This window comes from Aaosphaeria arxii (genome assembly GCF_010015735.1).
Source record: "Aaosphaeria arxii CBS 175.79 unplaced genomic scaffold BU24scaffold_1, whole genome shotgun sequence".
Taxonomy (NCBI): domain Eukaryota; kingdom Fungi; phylum Ascomycota; class Dothideomycetes; order Pleosporales; genus Aaosphaeria; species Aaosphaeria arxii.
The window spans coordinates 2,169,852-2,187,926 of NW_022983474.1; the positions used below are offsets into that span (position 1 = coordinate 2,169,852).

Sequence of the window (18,075 nt, forward strand, 5' to 3'; positions counted from 1 at the left end):
ATGTCGAAAAACTGAATCCAAGAAACAGCCTGGGCCACCCGTGACCATGACTTTTCTCCCAGGCTTATACTTTTGATCCCCAAACACCGCCCCGGCCATCGAAAGGTATCAAACTCCTCCTTGAAGATCTCCAGTCTATGATCTCTTACCCGTTCCCGTGTCCGGTAGTCCGAAAATGCTGCAAATCTTTACCAGTCTGAAAGAGAAACTCCAAAATTCAGTCTTTCCCGCGCCACCGTTCCGAAATAGCCGACCCATGCCACAAATTGACCGAGCAAGATCGAGGCTTCGAGAGATCGATACCTGTATATGTACGTGTTGTCTAAGCCGGAGACTTGCTCGCGGAGTTGGGGGCATTGCGGCGATCATCGTTCATGGACAGACCGCCAAAGTTGGTGGAAAGGAAATTGAAGGGATCATTACGCCCATCACCGTTGGCAGGACCTTGGTTAGGAGGATATTGGTCGGCGGCAGTGAAGGCAGCCTCTGCTGAGCGGCTGTCAAACGGAGTAGCATGCATTCCACCGTTAGGAGCATACTGAGCACCGACAGGAGGGTAGGGGCTAGCGGCTCCGATTCCTGAAGGGAGGGCATAAGAGCTAGGGGGGCCACCAAACTGCTGCGCAGGGAATCCAGCATTACCAAAGGCACCAGCTCCGAAAGGACCAGGAGTGCCACCCATTGAAGGTGGACCCATGCCAAAGCTAGACGGAGCATCCATGGGAGAAGGGAATGCAGAATCAGCAACGACAGCTGCACCAGATCGACTGGCACCGCATCGAAGGCACTGGACATTCTTGGCAAAGTTGTGATAACCGCAGCCATTCTCACCACACTTCCAGTCTCCGGCGCGGAAAGGTACGACTCCGCCGTTGCCTCGAGGCATGTGGCCGCCACCCATACCGTGGCCATGACCCATGTGGTGGGTAGGAGGGCCCATCATGTTTGGTGGGCCGTAACCGTAAGGGTAGCCCATACCATCGCCAGGGGGAACCTGCATGGCAGGGAAAGAGCAGCGGAAGCATGCCGTGCGGCGTTGGAAGTTGGAGAAACCGCAGGAGGGGCAGTTCCAATCACCTGGTCGTGGGCGGTTCTTGCTGGGAGGGAAAGGTGTGATGATATCCGCAGCACGGTCAAGGACACGGCTCGACGATGGGGAGACCTCGATGGCCTTTTCGTTGAGTGCACGGCCGTTCATGCACAAGCTCTCGGCAGCCTGTGGTACTTGGTAAGTCAAGGGATAATAAAGTTTCAATTGCATCATGACGTACCTCCTCGTGGGAAGAAAAGACAGCGAATCCAGTACCGGTGGGTTTATGCTGGTCGGGAGTGCGGAGAGTCCAGAAGGCAATGGGACGGCCGCCGAACTGGGTGAACCAACTCTCAAGCTCTGACTGCGTGGTGTCGTGGGGAAGACCACTCATGTGAAGCACTTTACTGCGTTCGGACAAGAATGCCCTGACGTCGGCACGGGCGTCCATGGGTTTGGTGAGGACGTCTGGGTGCTCCGAGGGTGGTTGTGATTTACGGATGAGGCCTCTCAGTACGCGGGCCAAGGTGACAGATTCCTCCATAGCTCGCCTCGGCGAAGCGGGGGCAAGTGCCTGCAAGTGGAAAGGAAGGTTGTGTTTGATGGGTGCAGATGATTGCACAGGCTCGACCTCCAATGCAGCACAAATGTTGGCCAATGCACTGGAACCGAATGGAAGGGACTCCGGGTGGTGTGCCTGCCAGCGCTGATATTCTGTGCGCAAATCAAATGTACGAGAGTGTTGTAGATAAGGGGGGAGGACAACAGCCTTATCGCGGGCCTCACGAGGCAGTTGAACCCGGAGATCCCAGGAGTCGAGGGTTACGAAGGCGAACTCGAGGTTCTTGGGGACGAGGTGTTCCTGTGCGAAGGCATCGAACCGTGTAATTGCGTCCCTGAAGGTACCGGCATTGCGGACCTGATCCCAGGTCAAGGTTGTCAAGCTTGCTATAGCAGAATCTACGTCAGAAGGGGTACTCTCGTACTGAATGCGGGTGAAGGGTAACACTCACTGCAGAGTGCCGTAATCGGCGTGTTGACGGGCTTGACCAAAATGCTCTCTCGGTGCAACTAGAAGCTGTGTTAGTATGGATATAAACCAACGGGTGGGGCAATCAATTGCTCTGTCCTCTCACCTCCTCACAAGATTTTGCATCGAGCAAGATCCATCCGAGTTCAATGACCTCGGCAGAGTCCTTTGTGACGTATACACCGTGTTCATCGCATGTTGTGGCAACGTGAATGACGACGTAGCGGTCAAGGTTAGGCGCCTGAGGAGTCTGGGACGCCATGTTAGTATATGGGAATAGACTCCGCTGAGTATGTGACGTTGAAGCAGTAATAAAAAAACAACGCTTTAGGGACGCAGTTCGAGTGAGGGTGTGAGAAGGTGGTTGTAGTAGATGGGTGGGTAGGTAAGATGAGGTAGGTGTTCGTTGGTTGGTTTGGAAGGCGTAGTAAAGCTCGAAGGCGGACGGGACGAATAATGCGAAGAGAAAGTGCAATGGACGTCGTCAGCAAAACAGGAGGTGAAGGCCCGTAGAGGTGGGGAGCTGCGGACAAGCTTCGAACGAGGAGCGAGCGAGGGTGAGAAATAACGAGTGGTAGAGATCGACGCGGGCGATGAACGACCGGACGGAGGAGATGGAAGCCTCTGGCGAAGAAGAGGTAGGAAGGGGAGGAGAGGGGGGGATTGAGAAGAAGAAGAACGAAGATGGAGAAAACGGATGAGGTGAGGTGAGGTGAGGTATAGAGAGTATGAGGCGGAATGGGGGAGAGGATGGAGGAGAAGGGAAGAGGAAGAAGAAGAGAAGGACCAGACGAGACGAGGCGAGTCCGAGTATGGATAAGTGGTAAAGTGGTAGTTAGTTAGCAGTAGTTAACTAGTAGGTACCAGGCCAGGTAGCAAGTGAGAGACTGAGAGAGAGGTTGAGGGAAGAGAGTGTTAATTAGAGTAATTATTACTGCAGTTTAGAGAGTTTAGAGAGCAGAGAGGGATTGGTTAGATCAGGTTAGGTTTAGTTCAGGTAAGTTTGGGGAAGCAAAAGTACTGTGCATGGTGCATGTTCTGTACGCCCTCATAGTATGCCAGGGGAATGGTTGCTGGTACCGTGCTGTGCTAAACTACGGAGTATCTAGTTATTCTTATCATTCGTAGGGTCAGTGCTAGAAGGAGGAATTACATACGCAGCAAATAATCATAGGGAATTGGGCGGATGAAATGGGATCGAATACTCCCGTACTAATGTAATCACTCCCTGACACTCTCCTCATAGCTTTCTCCCTCGTTCGTCATCACGTACGACAATTCTACCAAGGATTTTATTACTTTTCTGTCAAATTCGCTACAAAAATGTTCTTTGGGTGTAGGAGGAGCTAACGCAGGTTCAGCGAATGATGTTTGGTCCCTTAGGGAAAAAGAGGGATCAAGTACCAAAGATGAAGATGGAAAAGGAAAAGGAAAAAAAAGAAATGTCAAGTCGACAAAACATCTCCAAATCTGCCTTCCGATCATGATGCGTTTCGTAATACTATGTATTTTACCAATTGATATACCTGAAGGTTCGTTCTTTGCTTTGGGCATCATCTGGATCGTTTTTACTTTTGCAGCAGACGTTAGACAGTAACAGTAGTAACCAGCTGTTAGGTACTTTGTACCGAAGTTCTAACGCAGTCTTGGTTGAGAATTCCATCCACTAGTCTGTCTAGTCGTCGTACGGTTGGCCTTGATTACTTAGCTGGTGATGGTGATGGTTATGGTGATGATGATGGGGTATTTGTTCTATCGTTTAATCATTCTTCTTTTCTCTTTCTAAGCTTGAGTTCCCTGAGCTGTCTTGTTCTGCTACAGCTCATGTCTGAACACAGAAGCTCGGTGCTTTCTCGCGCCTCTTCCGAAACAGGAACAGGAACAGACAGAGAAACAGGTTCAGGTACACGTAGACAAATTAGGTTGCAGGTCGCAGGCTGCAATGTGCCTATGCCTGCACAGGCACATGTTCATACATAGGGATACATGCATAACGGGAGTTACTTGGAGATGATAGGTAGAGACGCAGGAGTAGGTCTAGTGAACGGAAAGCTTTGCTGCCGTGCGAGTCTCCGCTCCATTAAAAAAGGATAGTAATACTCGGACCAGCACATGTAGGTTGTTCTTGTCATGTACCTATCTGTCTTCCTACGGTTGGCCTGTACTCGTAAGAATGGTAGATGTATGATTTATATATCTTTTCCCCAATTGTTGCGTGAGCTGTATATACACAGTGTACTCCGTACAAGTACGGAATACTCTGTAGATTATCGACTATAAATACAAAAACATGACTACATATTTGTGGCCAGCTGCTGTGGTCCAGAGGATGTCCCGGAATCAATGAATATGTACCTCGGAAAGCAACTAGAACGTTATTACTACAATACCTAAATGACCATAGCCATGAGCATGATTATGTAGATGAGCAGATAGAGAGCTATCACCGTCCAGTCGACGCATCATCGTCATCATCTCCCCCTTACCCCTGTCTGTCTCCCACTATTTATCTACTCCGGCAGAGTTGCTCCGTTGGGGGGTGCGTCGTTGATTGGCAGCATCTGAAACACCACGCCTCCCTCTGCTCTTCTCCATTATTGATCGATTGATTATTTGCTGAACCATGAGATGGGTCAACCATCATATGTATGTGCGTACGTATGTGTGCAGGATGTATGAAAAGGTGTACTATGTATGGATGGATACAGCAGGACTCAGGAGGCACGGCACGAGTCTTGTTCAACGCTTCCCGCGTGTTGCCCTTCTTCTTCTCCCTCTTCTTCCCTCCACATCCGCTGCCTCCCCGTCCCACCCTTTTGCTACGAGGATGCCATCCTACCATCCTGCCATCATCCTCAATCACATCCCACCATGTGTTTGGCGTGGAACGGTAGGTGGGGTGGTGTCCTACTCTGTGTCTTGTGCCTTGTGTCTTAAACTCTTGTGTCCCCCCGTGCGACCATCCATCCACTGATTGATTGATTGATCTCTGCCTTTTTCGTCCTGCCATCAATAGAACCCATTCCCATCGAACAGGACGCATAACGGTACACCGTACACGCATCCACATCCGATCCATAGGCCCAACTCGCCCCAACAACGCCGCCAGCAGGTGGCTACATGGATAGCGTTTTCATTGGACGTCCTCTGCTCCGTACATCGTTACGACAGACGGTAGAGCTGGACATGCGTTCGCCCAACACGTCTCTTGCAGCCAAAGAGTCAACCCTTCTTGAGGTGGCTTCGGGCCCCCGGCACTGACATCGACTTTCTCTCAGATCTACCTAGCCCTGTCATGCCCGCAGGATCAACAATCCTTCCACCGCATAGTACACTACCGTACCTAGCTGTTCGCTTTTGCTGTTTCCTTCTGCGACGACCAACAGATCGATGGAGCAACGACGCCGTACCAAACTCCAACGACAGACATAAGATAGTACAGCGTGCTACTCCTTGCACCATCAGTGATTGCACGGTAATGATCCTTATTTGCCCACGTCATGTTCGCATTGGACCTGGAAGCTCTGACACATTTGCCTTTTCTATTTCTGGGCCTCTGGAATATCAATCATGTCTTTTCCCCGTCCCCCTACTACATCCACGTGATGATATACCATTCGGCTCCAGGGTCATTGTCACGACCACCACCAGCTAATGAATACTGCTCGAACGTCATTGGACAGCCTTGCTTGTCTGGGCATCGAGCGTCGTCTGTTTTGGGGCCATTTGGAAAGTGGAGAGGGAGGACCACGCTGTCATACGGGTTTGAGAGGGTGAATGGCATGGTAGACACTGGATTGGCGCCGCTCGCATCCCAGACGGGTCAAAACTAAAACTAAGGGGCGGGATGCCTCTCTCAATGGAGGTCAGTGTTGTTTGGTCGGACGTGAATAACTAGGTGATTATAATCTTATTATTACCGATATTTCTACTGACATACCCCATCCCATCCCATCCTATCTGTAAGTAGCTGGCGTTAGGATTTGTATTAGTTCCTAGCTCCCGCTTCGTTGGCCGTTTGTTTTGTCACCAACCTACCACCTACCTAGTACGAGCATGTCGTTGTCTGCTATCAATTACCCCTTAAACACAACGCCCTCCGTGCCCTGAATCTTGAATCCCACAAATCCTCAACGTCCGTTCTCACTTCACGTTCATTACATTCGCACAAAGTGCTCTCTTGAAAAATCACTTTATGTCTGCCTGCCTGTCTGTCTGTCTTGAATTGACGCTTCGCGGGCGCTACACACAGCACCGACCCCTTCAGCTCTTCCGCGGCGAAACGAAACATTTGCATTTGCATCAGGTCTGAGCGCGCATAGATACTCTCGTATCAGTGCTCTCTTATTCTTCCTTATCCTCCATCGTCTTCCTCCTCCGACGTGCATAAGACTTTCCTCGGCACCCGTGCGACAGCTTCGCACACAATACCATACACATACCATACCATACCCACGGGATCGTTCATTTACGATAATTTATAACGGCCTGCGCCTGTACATTAACTTGGTCAAGCAATTGCTCTATATTGCAATTGCACGAGAGAACACACACACCCTGGGCACGAGCAAAAGTATCCTCGAGGTAGCTGTCGGAGCTTCCCCGCGCATAGCCGACGATTCGCCGCGTCAAGTTTGATTAAACAGGACCAGAGAGAAAGACGAGAAGAGAGAGAAGAGAGAAGAAGGCAACGGGAACACAGTAATAGCTAAGGAACTAGAGGAGAACATGATGTCTAAGCGTTTCCACTCTTCCCCGCGCGACGAAGACCCTCGCAGTAACCACAGCAGTAACAGGTCAGTCACTTCGGTCCTCGAATGTTAGTATTTACAATACTACAGCTCTGGCCCTTTCTCCTTCCCCTTCCCTTCCCCTTCACGTTCATATATCTTCAGCGGTCTCCAATTCTCCAATTCTCCGTCTCCACCACCACTACCACCACCGTCATCACCTCTCCCCCCCTCTCTATCCCTCTCCCTCTCACCTGCTCTCCACTTCTCCTCTCCTCCCGGGGCCCCTCTCCCCCTCCTTCACCTCCAACCCTACCTTCGTTTCTTCGGAAACATTTCTTCACATTGCACCAATATACTGCACCCCACATCCACACACACACACCGCACTGCTCATGTTTGAATCAAAGCACACTATCTAACCGAATCAACAGCTCCATCTCCTACCGCATCATGGGTTTCATGAAGCGCTTTCGCCGGCAGAAGAGCCCAAAGAACAAAGACTTCTTTCCCCGTAACGATTATCACTCGGTCGCCGCCTATCATGGTCCAGACTGCACCCCACGCCTAAATGACAAGATCTTGCGCCGCATCTTCGAGGAGGTCTGTCCGCACTCCATGGACGAGAGCTTGGATAGCAGCGAGGATTCCGGCAATGAAGGCTGCATGACCTGTGACATGCGCGATCTAGCACACTGCGCCCTGGTCAAACGACAATGGTACAGTGTGGCTGCTGGTTTGCTGTGAGTCTCCTCACCGGCCGCCTGCATGCGAATGCGGGCTGCGGCATCGACTGCGATTGCGGTGCGCTAACATGGATCTAGGTACAAGAGCATCCGCATCGACGCTGTACATTATTGCGAGCTCGAGGAAGTGTACGCTGCCGAGCGTAGACGCAAATCCCGCGGTGGCGACGAAATCGATCCTCCAACCACGCGACTCCTCCAGCTTTGCCGGACGGTGCGAGACAATCACTACATAGGACAACGCGTGCGCTTCTTGAAGCTACCATACATGACGAGGGAGTCTTGCAAGGCCGATCTTGCTCGTACCGTGTCGGTCCTGCCCAACCTCGAGTACGTCGACCTTCCGGATGGCTTCTACAACGGTGACTCCACCTGCCACACTTTACGCCAGGAGCTCCAGGCAAGGTGCCCCCATATTCGAAAGATGAAATACAATGAGGGTGCGGAGAAGTCGCTGGAGACCCTTTTGCAAGGATTCTGGCAAGAGCTCCGGGTCATTGAGATCAACAGAATCCAGATCGAGCCTACCGTATTGAGGCGCGTCCTCGGCCAACTGCCCTGGTTGAGTGAGGTCTCTTTCTCCGAGGTCGCCTGGCTGAACGACAGTGTCCTACAGCCTGTTCCCGGAATCCCCGAATTCCCTCCACTCGACACCATCAAACTGAGGAAGGTCAAGAATCTCACGGCGCAAGGCCTAGCTCAATACCTCTCGCACCCAGTCAGCCGGGATACATTGCGCACTCTCAAGATCAAGGATTGTCCTAGTTTGACAGTGCCTGCTCTCCACATTGTCTTGCAGATGGCTACCAATCTCCGGACACTCGAATTCACCGCAACAGTATCTGCCTCGCTACCCATCGAACCAATTCCCCCTATGACCTCCCGATCACTACACACCCTGAACTATGAGGTCATCTCTAGCTCGAGTCACCAGATGTATCCACCAGCGGACTCGTACTACCAGTACCTCACCACTTCACTCATGTCTGGGTCACTCCCAGCCTTGAGGAAACTCTTCGTTCGTGACCCTAGCTTCCCAGAGTCGCTGACGCTGGCACCGCCTGTACGCCCATTTGCGGACTCGCCACACCACACTCCTCGTGGCTTCAACCAACCGCTCGAGGTTTTCTCCAAAGGAATGGATGAATTGGACTGGATTTTCACGTCCATCATCCCCGCGGATGCCTACACGGGCAGGCGTGGATCGCTATCTGGTGGACGCCCCGTCAGCAGCTATTCTGCACACAAGGGCCTCGGTCCACAATGGGGAGGTGAAGCCCGCAAGTCTGTGGTGGTACCAAATGGGTTCGGGGGCTTTTTGGCTGTTCCCGCAGATGATGATCGGCCGCGAAGTGCAGGCCACCTCGGTCCCTCTCACCATCGCGGCTTCAGCAACGACAGCACTGGAGGCGTTCGCGCAAGCTTCATGAGCCAGGTCGGTAGAGACAAGAGGTCGTCCAGGGCCGATCTCTGGCGGTAAGAACGTGACTCGCTTCGGCGTTTCGCAGACGTGCTTCAGTCGTCAGCGAGCTTTTTTCTTCCCTTCCGGTTAGGCGGCAATCTTTGGGTTCTTTTTCGGTGCTACATCAGGCCTGGACAAAAATCAGACTTGGAAAAGTCAATTCGGACGATACGAACGCGGACGATGCACATATCATCACACACATTTTCCCTTCTCTTTCTTGTGTTCAATACCCCTTCGTTACCACCCCTTTTTCCATTCTCCACCCCATTGCAGGCGTTTTGGCCGGGCAATGCGTGCTTGTCGAGATGCCTTGAAGTGTTTCGACACGATCACGGTACTGGCTGGTTTTTTTTTTTTGTTTTTCACATGAACGGAAAGGCATATCTGAGTTGGTTTGCTCGTGGAGGAAGGAACCTCCCGAGACCAATTGCAGTTTGAAGTCTGGGGACTGGGACGGGGGTTCAAGTTTTCTCCCCGCCCAGATACACCATCTCGTGCAACTGTACAATTGTGGCAGGAACGATTTGAGTGAATGTCATGATGTGTCGTCGAAGGATACGATGACGATGATACCGTAACCATTCAACACTCCAACCCCTACATAGCCAAGCAATAGAATACTTGCCAAACTTCCATGTCCTTCTGACTCCAGTGCAAAAACCCACCCTACACACAGACCCCAACATTGACTTCAAAACGATCTATCCCATGGACCATGCTCAACAAGGCTGAAAGGTAGGTGGTAGTGTAAGGGGGAAGTTCAAATCCGAAACATGCGCCACACGACGCTAAAAAGACCCGTCCCATTCCCCCCTTTCCCTATTTTAGAACACGCATGCGAGCTATTCTCGTTATGGCATGGGACGTCTTAGCTGGCCTTCGGGTACCTGACCGTGGTAGTACTGGTACCACGGCCACGACTTGTAATACGTTACAACCTACCGGTAGCCGTTCAGCCTCAGGTCTCACGGTACGGGGGGTGGACGTTGATGTGGAGATGTTATTGCGTTTATGGAGGTATTGTGTTTTCAGCTTGAGGTTCTGGAAGGAGAGGGGGAAATGGAGAGGGAAGCATATGTAGGTAAGGGGAGAATTGAGTGCTCGTGATTGGATGCATGTACTCCGTAACTTGATTGTCATTTTTGGGATCCTTTCCTTTCCTTTCGTATGAGTAGAGGAAGAGAGCTGGGCGAGTGAAAATGAAATGCCAGCTGATGGTCGTGGTAGACTGGTCGTACCTAGTGCTGGTGGTGAATTTACCTTTGTCCCTTCGCGCCCGCTAAGAGAGGAGGGAAATTGCGATGCCAATTTGGTGTCTGTCCAGTAATACATAGTTCACTATTAACTAGTAGTAATAGTGTAGTAGCCATTTGGTGTACCTGAACCAGCATCTACACGATAATTGAATACACTAAGGAAGACGAGAGAAAGAAATGGGAAACCCGGCAACCAAGTGCAAGAAATACAGGTTACTTGGGGGTACTTGGTAGGCTTGGGACGCCCGCCGTTTCCTAGGAATCAATAATTCGGTCCCGTTCAACCGTTGATTTGATTTCATTATTACGAATGTTGGACCACCGGTAGGGAAGGCTTCCCCTACGTAATTGAACTCTGGCGGTGGGTGTTGTTAATTATATACTCGAAACTTCGCTGCTTTTTTTCTCTTTCCTCCCTCACTATTACTTGTTAACCTCACAGGGAAAAAATAGATTCGCTCGACCGTCGATCTTAACTACATCCTACTCAGCATTAACCATCTACCCGCTCACCCGTCCCTCCTTACAAGTTAGTTAACGGGCAACGAATACGAGCGAGGAGTGGTCGTGGTTACAGGGTCCTTGATCCTATCCCACACGCACCACCCCTTGACCCTTATTACCCCTCGGACCCAAAACCCCCTTCATGGTCGTGTGGTCAAAAAGTCGTCGTCCCTTACTTGAAGACGACAGCGCAGGTGCACTGCAACTGCTACTGCGCTGTCCAGCACGCCGCCTGCATACCTGTACGACATAATGTCCGCCGACGCAGCGGCGCCCATAGAGGCGGCGCCCCCTCCAGCCAAATTCTCGAGGTACCGCTCCGTTCGACGCGCGCAAGCACAACAGCAACAGCAACAGCAAAACCATACTCCAGAGCAATCGAACACCCACGATACCGCACCACCTGTTCCTCCGGTCCCTCCAGTCCCTCCAGTCCCCCAAATGGCACCCGCCGAACCGCACGACAACACCACCACCGCCGCCGCCGCGGGAGGAATCAGTAGAAGCATGTCACGCTACCACCGCCGACCAACGACGTCCCACGGCTCCTCCGCGAAAGCACCACCACCAGTCCGCTCCAACACAGACGTGCCCCCGCCGCCGCTGCCCTCGAACGCGCAGGCGACCGTCGTCCGCGCTCGAGCACTGAGCTCCCCCCACCAGCAGACACCGCACGTCGCAAACCAGGCGCATCCACGGCTCCCTGCCGCGGCGGCGGCTGCGCTGCGACAGCACGGCGAGGTTGCTGCGGCGCCGCTGGTTGCGAGGCAGGGGAGGGCGCCGCCGCCGCAGACAGCGCGCGACGAGGCGAAGATGGTGCTCCAGGAGGAGGCGGAGCGGCAGCGGCGTGTGCAGGAGAAGCTTAAGGCGGAGAGGCGCGCGAAGCAGGAGGCAGAGGAGGCGGAGAGGAAACGCCAGGAGCAATTGCGGAGGGAAGAGGAGGAGGACGCGGAGCGTCAGAGGGCGCAGAAAGAAGCAGAGGAGGCAGAACGAGTGCGGCGGGCGAGGGAGGAGCAGGAGCGCGGGAAGAGGCTTCAGAAGGCGGAGAGTGCTGCTCGTTTGAAGAGGAGGGAGGAGGAGCAGGCGCGTGAGGCTGCTCGTGCTAAGGCAGCCCAGGCTCTTACTGCTAATTCTTCGTCTTCTCCGCCATCATCGCCGCCCAGGCAAGGGGGTGGATTCGGAATGTTCCATAGGCGGCGGAAGGACGATCTGCCAGCTTCGTCGGAGAGCTCGCCCAGCGGCGGCGGGAGACCCCGTCAGACGAGCGACGGCAAGGATCGTGATCTCGATACGATCAGACCTGGAGGTGGTGGCGCTGTGCTTGGCATAGACGCTCCGATTTCAGCGGTTAATGCTGGAGACAGGGTATGGTTCTCATTTTATATGTGCATTTCGGGGGTGAGGGACTGATGACTGACACGTGCTGCAGCGAGTTATGATTGTGTGCAATCAACAACACATATACCTTCCCGTGAATGTGACGACAACGTCGCTAGACCTAATCAAGTCGGCGGCCACGGTCTTGACCGAGCCAATTGACGTTAGGACAGCGGTTATCCAAGAGAATTTCACAAAGGTCGGCCTCATGCGGCCAATCAGGAATTACGAACATATCAGGGATATCATGAACTCGTGGGACGACGACAAGCAAAACGATTTGATCATTCTTGATTCTAGAGCAAGCGGCATCAACCAGGAGGAACTGCTCGCTGCGAATGCTCCCACCTCCCGACCTGGCCCGTTCGGATGTTATATGCATTACTCATCGAAGCCAGGGAAATGGACGAAGAAGTGGATAGGACTTCGTCAGGATGGGCAATTGGTCATCAGCAAGAGCGAAGATGCCAAAGCCGAGGAGAATCTTTGCCATCTTTCCGATTTCGACCTCTACACGCCCACCGAACGTAAATTTTCCAAGATCAAGCCGCCGAAGAAGGTGTGCTTCGCTGTCAAGAGCCAGCTCAAATCGAATATTTACGTGGACGAGACACGGTTCGTGAATTTCTTTTGTACCAATGATCGAGCTGTTGCTGCGGATTTCCACAAGAATCTACATGACTGGAGGTCGTGGTATCTGAGGAACGTGCTGGGTGAGGGCCAGAAGAAGAAGGGCCCGGATACGAAGACAGCAGGAGGATTCAGGTCAACATCAGGGAATCCGGAACAGAGCGCGCCGCAAGGACATGCCCGGAATGCTTCTGTGGGGTCTCATTACCAGCTCGGAACGTTCTCACCACTGCTCGACCTAGACCTGTTCAGTAAAGACAACCAGAAGGATGACTTCAAGTTTGGTGCCTTCCCGGATGATGCTCCACTGTCCAGACTTGATACCAAGACCATGCACCAGAGGAAGATGTCCACGCGAACCAAGGGGCCACCCCCTGTGTCGTACAGTTTGAATAAAGACGACATGCCGCCCATGCCCAACCGACAAAACTCCTTCAGTCCAAGCACGAATTCACAGGAGGATGGCGAGGTCTTCGCATCTGGCGGTCTCCTAGGCAGGACCTACACCCAGCGCCAGAAAGTCATGAATGACCGCGAACAACACAAGAACGCCACCCTCTCCGGCCCCTTCACCGAAGGTCCCTCCCTCCTAAACAACATGCAATCCTCCCAACCCTCCAACGACACCCTCCTCAGCCGCCGCTCCTCAGTCCGCAGCAACCACCACCGCCGAACCTCCAGCGACATCCAACGCAGCATGTCCACGCGCGTCAAGCCCAAACCCCTCGTCGACCTCACCCCCACCTACCGCGAACCCCCGCAGCACGCCCGCAAAGGCAAAGCCTTCATCCCGGACACCACCAGCGCCCCAGGCCCCCTCGTCGAAAACGCAACCTCCCTCGAAGAAGCCATCAAGGTCCCCTCGGCCGTCGACTGGCGCACCGGCCCGCGTCCCACGACCGCCCGCACACGCGGCCACTTCGGCCCCGAGGGCCACGAGCGCACGCGCTCCCTCAAAGGCCGTGGCGAAGCCCTCGCAAACCACGCCGTCAATAACCACGAGAACGTCCCCGAGGACAGCAACAACGCGTTCACGGGTGGGGGCTTGCTCGCCGCGCGGACGGGGTTCAGCCAGGGTCACACGCCTGTGGGCCACGGCGTCATGGATGGGTCGAAGGCGAAGGGGCCGATGCTGGATTTGAGGGAGGGGTCGAAGTTTGCGACTGGGAGTCTGCTCGCGGGCGTGGAGAGGTCGCAGGGTGGAAATGGTGGTGGTGGGCAGTAAGGGTGGAGTGGTGGAGGGTTTGTGAGTTGATCGGACAGACAGACAGACATAGATACCCCACAAGTATTGTATTTGCATTCGTAATTGGTATGATGGTTCATGGACTATTTAGTTGGTAATGTGTCTTCCCCTCTCCCTCTTCCTCTCTCTTCCAGCAGCGATTGACCACGGTTGCTGGTACGGACTGATGATCATAATATCATAATATCTCACGCACCAAGTAATGGGACCAAAACGAGAAAGGTAAGCACACGAAATGAATGTTTTTCACAATAGATAGTCCTTCGTTTTTCACGCAGTGAGAACATGATCCCTCCACCCGTCTACCAATTCCCCTTCTACAAGCAGAATTTTAAAATCAACATCTAGTTAGATTCAGCCTTCTATCTCCATCCGGTCGACTAGTCACTCATTCACGCATATACTCGTTGTTTCTTCGGGTTTGCCTTGTTGAGAGATTGGCGGTGCTGTGGCGTGTGTGTTTTCTAGCTCTGTTTCGTTTGGGAGGTTGGGAGTCTGGTGTATGGGGGGGGTTCTGGTGGTGAGGGAGGGGGAGACTGTCGGGAATATGGGATCGTGGAGGGGGTTGTTTGGGTCGTGGGCGGTGGGTGTATAAATGGACATGAGTATGAGTATGAGTATGAGCGTGAGTGTGAGCATGAGCATAAACACGAATATGAAGATGATCATGAGCATGAGTATTAGAATGGATAGCATCATCAGTATAATGAATCGTGTTAATCGCTTGGACAGCTCACTGTAGGTAGGCAAGCGTGTGAACTCACTCACTCACTCATCCAGGAAAGAATGGATATAGAGATGAACAGAATGAATAGGGTAGAATAGGATAGATAGAACAGATCATGAAGAACATCCAAATTTCGAAGAGTATGCAAGATAGCCAGTAGGAACAGTGCTGCCTACTCATACCTCAACTACCTAGCCACTACACCCAGATCCGTGCACCACAAAGTGAAGGTAAAACAATTATCGACTATATAAACCCCCCAACTCACACCCAATCTTCAAGAAAGCCGAGGCTACAGCCAAAGTCGGGAAATTAGCCCCGCCATCCAGCAGTAGTCTTTCCACGACGCTGTGTGGCCGGATTGGAAGAAATTAACACCTTCTTCTAAGAAACCTGCACAGATGTTAAAGGGTCATACATCAGTATCTGCCAATCAGCGATTGTTTTCTGTTCTTTGCTTTTTCGTGGAAACTGCTCGGGTTCAAATCCGGTAGTTTCTACACTTTCTTTTTTTAATTTTTTTTTTTTGGTTTTCGTCTGATGTTTTTGGGAGGTGTTGTCTGATGTTGAGATACTGTGCGGCAGGGGGAGGAAGGAGAGTAGGCTCTGAGGATATGTTGAGGTATGATTTCTTAGGACTGAATTGATTGTATCTTTTGTTTCGACATGGTCTAAGAGTTTGTGCCCCTTGTGGATCGATGATAATGGTCATTATTGATGATGATGTGGAGCAGTGTGTGAGATGTGCTTTGTTTACTTCCATTAATATTCCTTTCCATCTCTTCTTCTTGGATTTGTTGTGATGATAGAATGATTCTGTTGAAATAGTTGATATCGTTCAGGCCAGCTAATACAATAGCAGATTGTCAATCGTTGGATATATGGTGACTAGGATAGTAGTAGTGAAGGCAGAGGGGATCGGTGTTATGTTCGTGCCATAAGGGTAAGCGGAGCGGAGAACCCTTCAAGTTGAGGATATGATGCCTGGTCTCGCTTTCGTTTCTAATTATGCTTTTCCTTCTTTTTCTTGAATAGGATGTACATGTTTATGCGGAAGTTTTTCAGTGTTTGTCTCTCTGTAGAAAGCCGAGGATATTATGTAGACAGAGTGTCAGTCTGATCTGCGAACCGGCATAGTGTGCTTACACCCATATATCTATTGTAGTCAAGACGTTGGGAAAATCAACAAGCCGTCAGGTTCAAAGAGACAATAATCAACGACGGGGTTGAGAGTTGAGTAGATACACACACATGCACGCATAAGTTTTACTCAAACAATATCATGGGGTGATGTGGAGCGGTGGAGCCATACCCCCGCTATTCCATAACTCTGGGGTTATTCATGTCCATCAGGGAAGAGAGGATGTCTAGTTACAATATTCGTGTTGCTTCTCTACGATGATCGTCAATGGTTGAATTGTCGGACCCACTTCGATCCTCTTGGGGAGGCGAATGGTGATGTATATTTATGTCACTGCATGTCGATCGGGGATATTCAAGAGGCCCATTCCACGGAGTACCGAGCATTGCACTACAAACACATAAGACAACATAGACGACATAGACGATTGCAAGTAGAAAACCTCATGAAAAATCAACACGATCATGCTTAAAGGGTGGATTTAGCACCACACTCATCCCGTCCGCAAAAACGCCGAACTTCCCACGATTCTTACCGAGAGAGCGAGTGAGCAAGAAACGTGGCACACTCGTGGTTGTCGAAACACCAGAGCTACCCCGCATCGAATGATGTACCAGTTCGAACCCGGCATCGGCACTGGATCTGATCCCACGGGGTTCATGACGAAATGATGCGTCGGGGTTGTGGGGAGTTTTGGGCTCAGCGTCGGGGAAAGGGTCCTGTAGTTTGCTGCAGGTGTAGAGTAGTGTAATGTGGGATGCAGATTTGGTGGGCTATGGGGGGAAGATTATTGGCGTGCGGTACGGTGCTACGGGGCATGGATTGTGCTTTGTATCATCTCATGATTTATGCTACTCGTACCAGGTACCTAAAGTTATCCATGGCTACGGCACGGGTGGTGGCTGATGGGATGGGTGAGATGTTCGCATGGCTGATGGGCTCCTTGGATGAGTGGCCCCCGCGTGGACTTGAAACATGTCCATTCCATCAATTACGCCCAGAGATGATGGGAGATGGTTATTATTATTATAGAGCACACGGTAGGAAGGTGATACTTGTCGCATGCGTACAGAGTCTTCTACTGAGGCTCTACCTTAGCACTTTAGGTAGGTATTGTCCAGCACAGGTACTGGTAGGTTGATAGGTTTGTCAAGCGGAGGACTAACCGTCTTGGGCAACGCGAACGGTCCATTTGGCGAGAACGTGTGATGACATCATGGAGGGACAGGGATAGTAGCTGTAAATCGACGTCCCATGCCCTTTTCTCGGTTCCCGCCCATCCTCAACCAAAAAAAAATTCTGCACAGTAAGGTTTTGACATTATTCCTGTGCACCAAAGCAATACTAACAGTACGGATGTTCTCGTCGAATGTAGGAGTTTTTGGGCCTCGCCCCCTTCTTTGGGAGAGTGTTGAGCGAGAGCACGGACTTGGTTGGGGCTGCACAGACGAGGATTTTACGACAACCGACAACGATGGACGCGGCGGCGGCGGCGGGCGACCGTGACCTCTTTCGGAGGTGGGAAAAGAAGCTATTAGATTGGACAATTAGACCATCCATCGTTGAGACAACGCGCATCGACTGCACGAGTTTCGACAGTACCGAGCACCAAGACATCGAGACATCGAGATATTCAGTCGATCGTCCGTCGTCTACGGGACAACGGGAACGAGCTGGCGAACGGCCTCTGCTTTTTATTTCTGCTTTAACGTATTGCAGCTACCCTCTCCTCATCTATCCATACTGTGCAATCTCCCAGCCTCTCTTGTTGAGGGAACTTGGAAAGCAAAAGGGAATTGATTCCAAGCTCGGTCCCTAAAAAGTAATCGAAACGGCTGAGATTTCGCCCTTTACTATTTGCTATTACTGTCTGTTTCTTGTCTACAGCTAACTTACCTCCGTACTACGGCCCTGATTACCTACCCTTTCTCGTGCGCTTGAATTAGATATTGTAGTTACAGACAGCCAGTGCGCCCTCGCCGCGCGCGCTGAGCCTCATCTCATCAACCCCTCCCCTCATCTCCCGGACTTCAGAGTGTTTGGACTGCGCACGTCTCAAGGTGCCTCTGCTACGACAAGCTCCCACCTGACCACCTCCCAAATCGCATTAACCACTTCTAAGCACGGGGGTTGTTGTAGTAGCCTACTTGTACTGTACTGAATCAATTCCTCCAATTGTTATTCGCCGCTCTT

General features: G+C 51.8%; 5 protein-coding genes across 5 annotated transcripts; 3 read left to right on the forward strand and 2 right to left on the reverse strand.

Moving 5' to 3' along the window:
* Positions 1 to 322: 322 nt before the first annotated feature.
* On the reverse strand, positions 323 to 2,322 carry BU24DRAFT_457131 (uncharacterized protein; the record flags this gene model as incomplete). Its single annotated transcript, XM_033531507.1, has 4 exons — positions 323 to 1,216; positions 1,272 to 1,978; positions 2,044 to 2,101; positions 2,167 to 2,322. 4 exons carry the CDS (start codon positions 2,320 to 2,322, stop codon positions 323 to 325), a joined length of 1,815 nt encoding a protein of 604 aa, XP_033389459.1.
* Positions 2,323 to 5,403: 3,081 nt separating this feature from the next.
* On the reverse strand, positions 5,404 to 5,844 carry BU24DRAFT_404168 (uncharacterized protein; the record flags this gene model as incomplete). Its single annotated transcript, XM_033525627.1, has 2 exons — positions 5,404 to 5,575; positions 5,675 to 5,844. The coding sequence occupies 2 exons, from the start codon at positions 5,842 to 5,844 to the stop codon at positions 5,404 to 5,406; spliced, it is 342 nt and encodes a 113-aa protein (XP_033389460.1).
* Positions 5,845 to 7,243: 1,399 nt separating this feature from the next.
* On the forward strand, positions 7,244 to 9,016 carry BU24DRAFT_429938 (F-box domain-containing protein; the record flags this gene model as incomplete). Its single annotated transcript, XM_033529780.1, has 2 exons — positions 7,244 to 7,533; positions 7,615 to 9,016. 2 exons carry the CDS (start codon positions 7,244 to 7,246, stop codon positions 9,014 to 9,016), a joined length of 1,692 nt encoding a protein of 563 aa, XP_033389461.1.
* A 2,511-nt stretch (positions 9,017 to 11,527) lies between these two features.
* On the forward strand, positions 11,528 to 14,181 carry BU24DRAFT_416789 (uncharacterized protein). Its single transcript, XM_033526545.1, has 2 exons — positions 11,528 to 12,126; positions 12,191 to 14,181. The coding sequence occupies exons 1-2, from the start codon at positions 11,575 to 11,577 to the stop codon at positions 13,991 to 13,993; spliced, it is 2,355 nt and encodes a 784-aa protein (XP_033389462.1). The 5' UTR covers positions 11,528 to 11,574; the 3' UTR covers positions 13,994 to 14,181.
* A 3,003-nt stretch (positions 14,182 to 17,184) lies between these two features.
* BU24DRAFT_416791 (uncharacterized protein) lies at positions 17,185 to 17,818 on the forward strand. The gene has a single exon (XM_033526546.1). It carries the CDS (start codon positions 17,357 to 17,359, stop codon positions 17,699 to 17,701), a length of 345 nt encoding a protein of 114 aa, XP_033389463.1. The 5' UTR covers positions 17,185 to 17,356; the 3' UTR covers positions 17,702 to 17,818.
* The last annotated feature ends 257 nt before the right edge of the window (positions 17,819 to 18,075 follow it).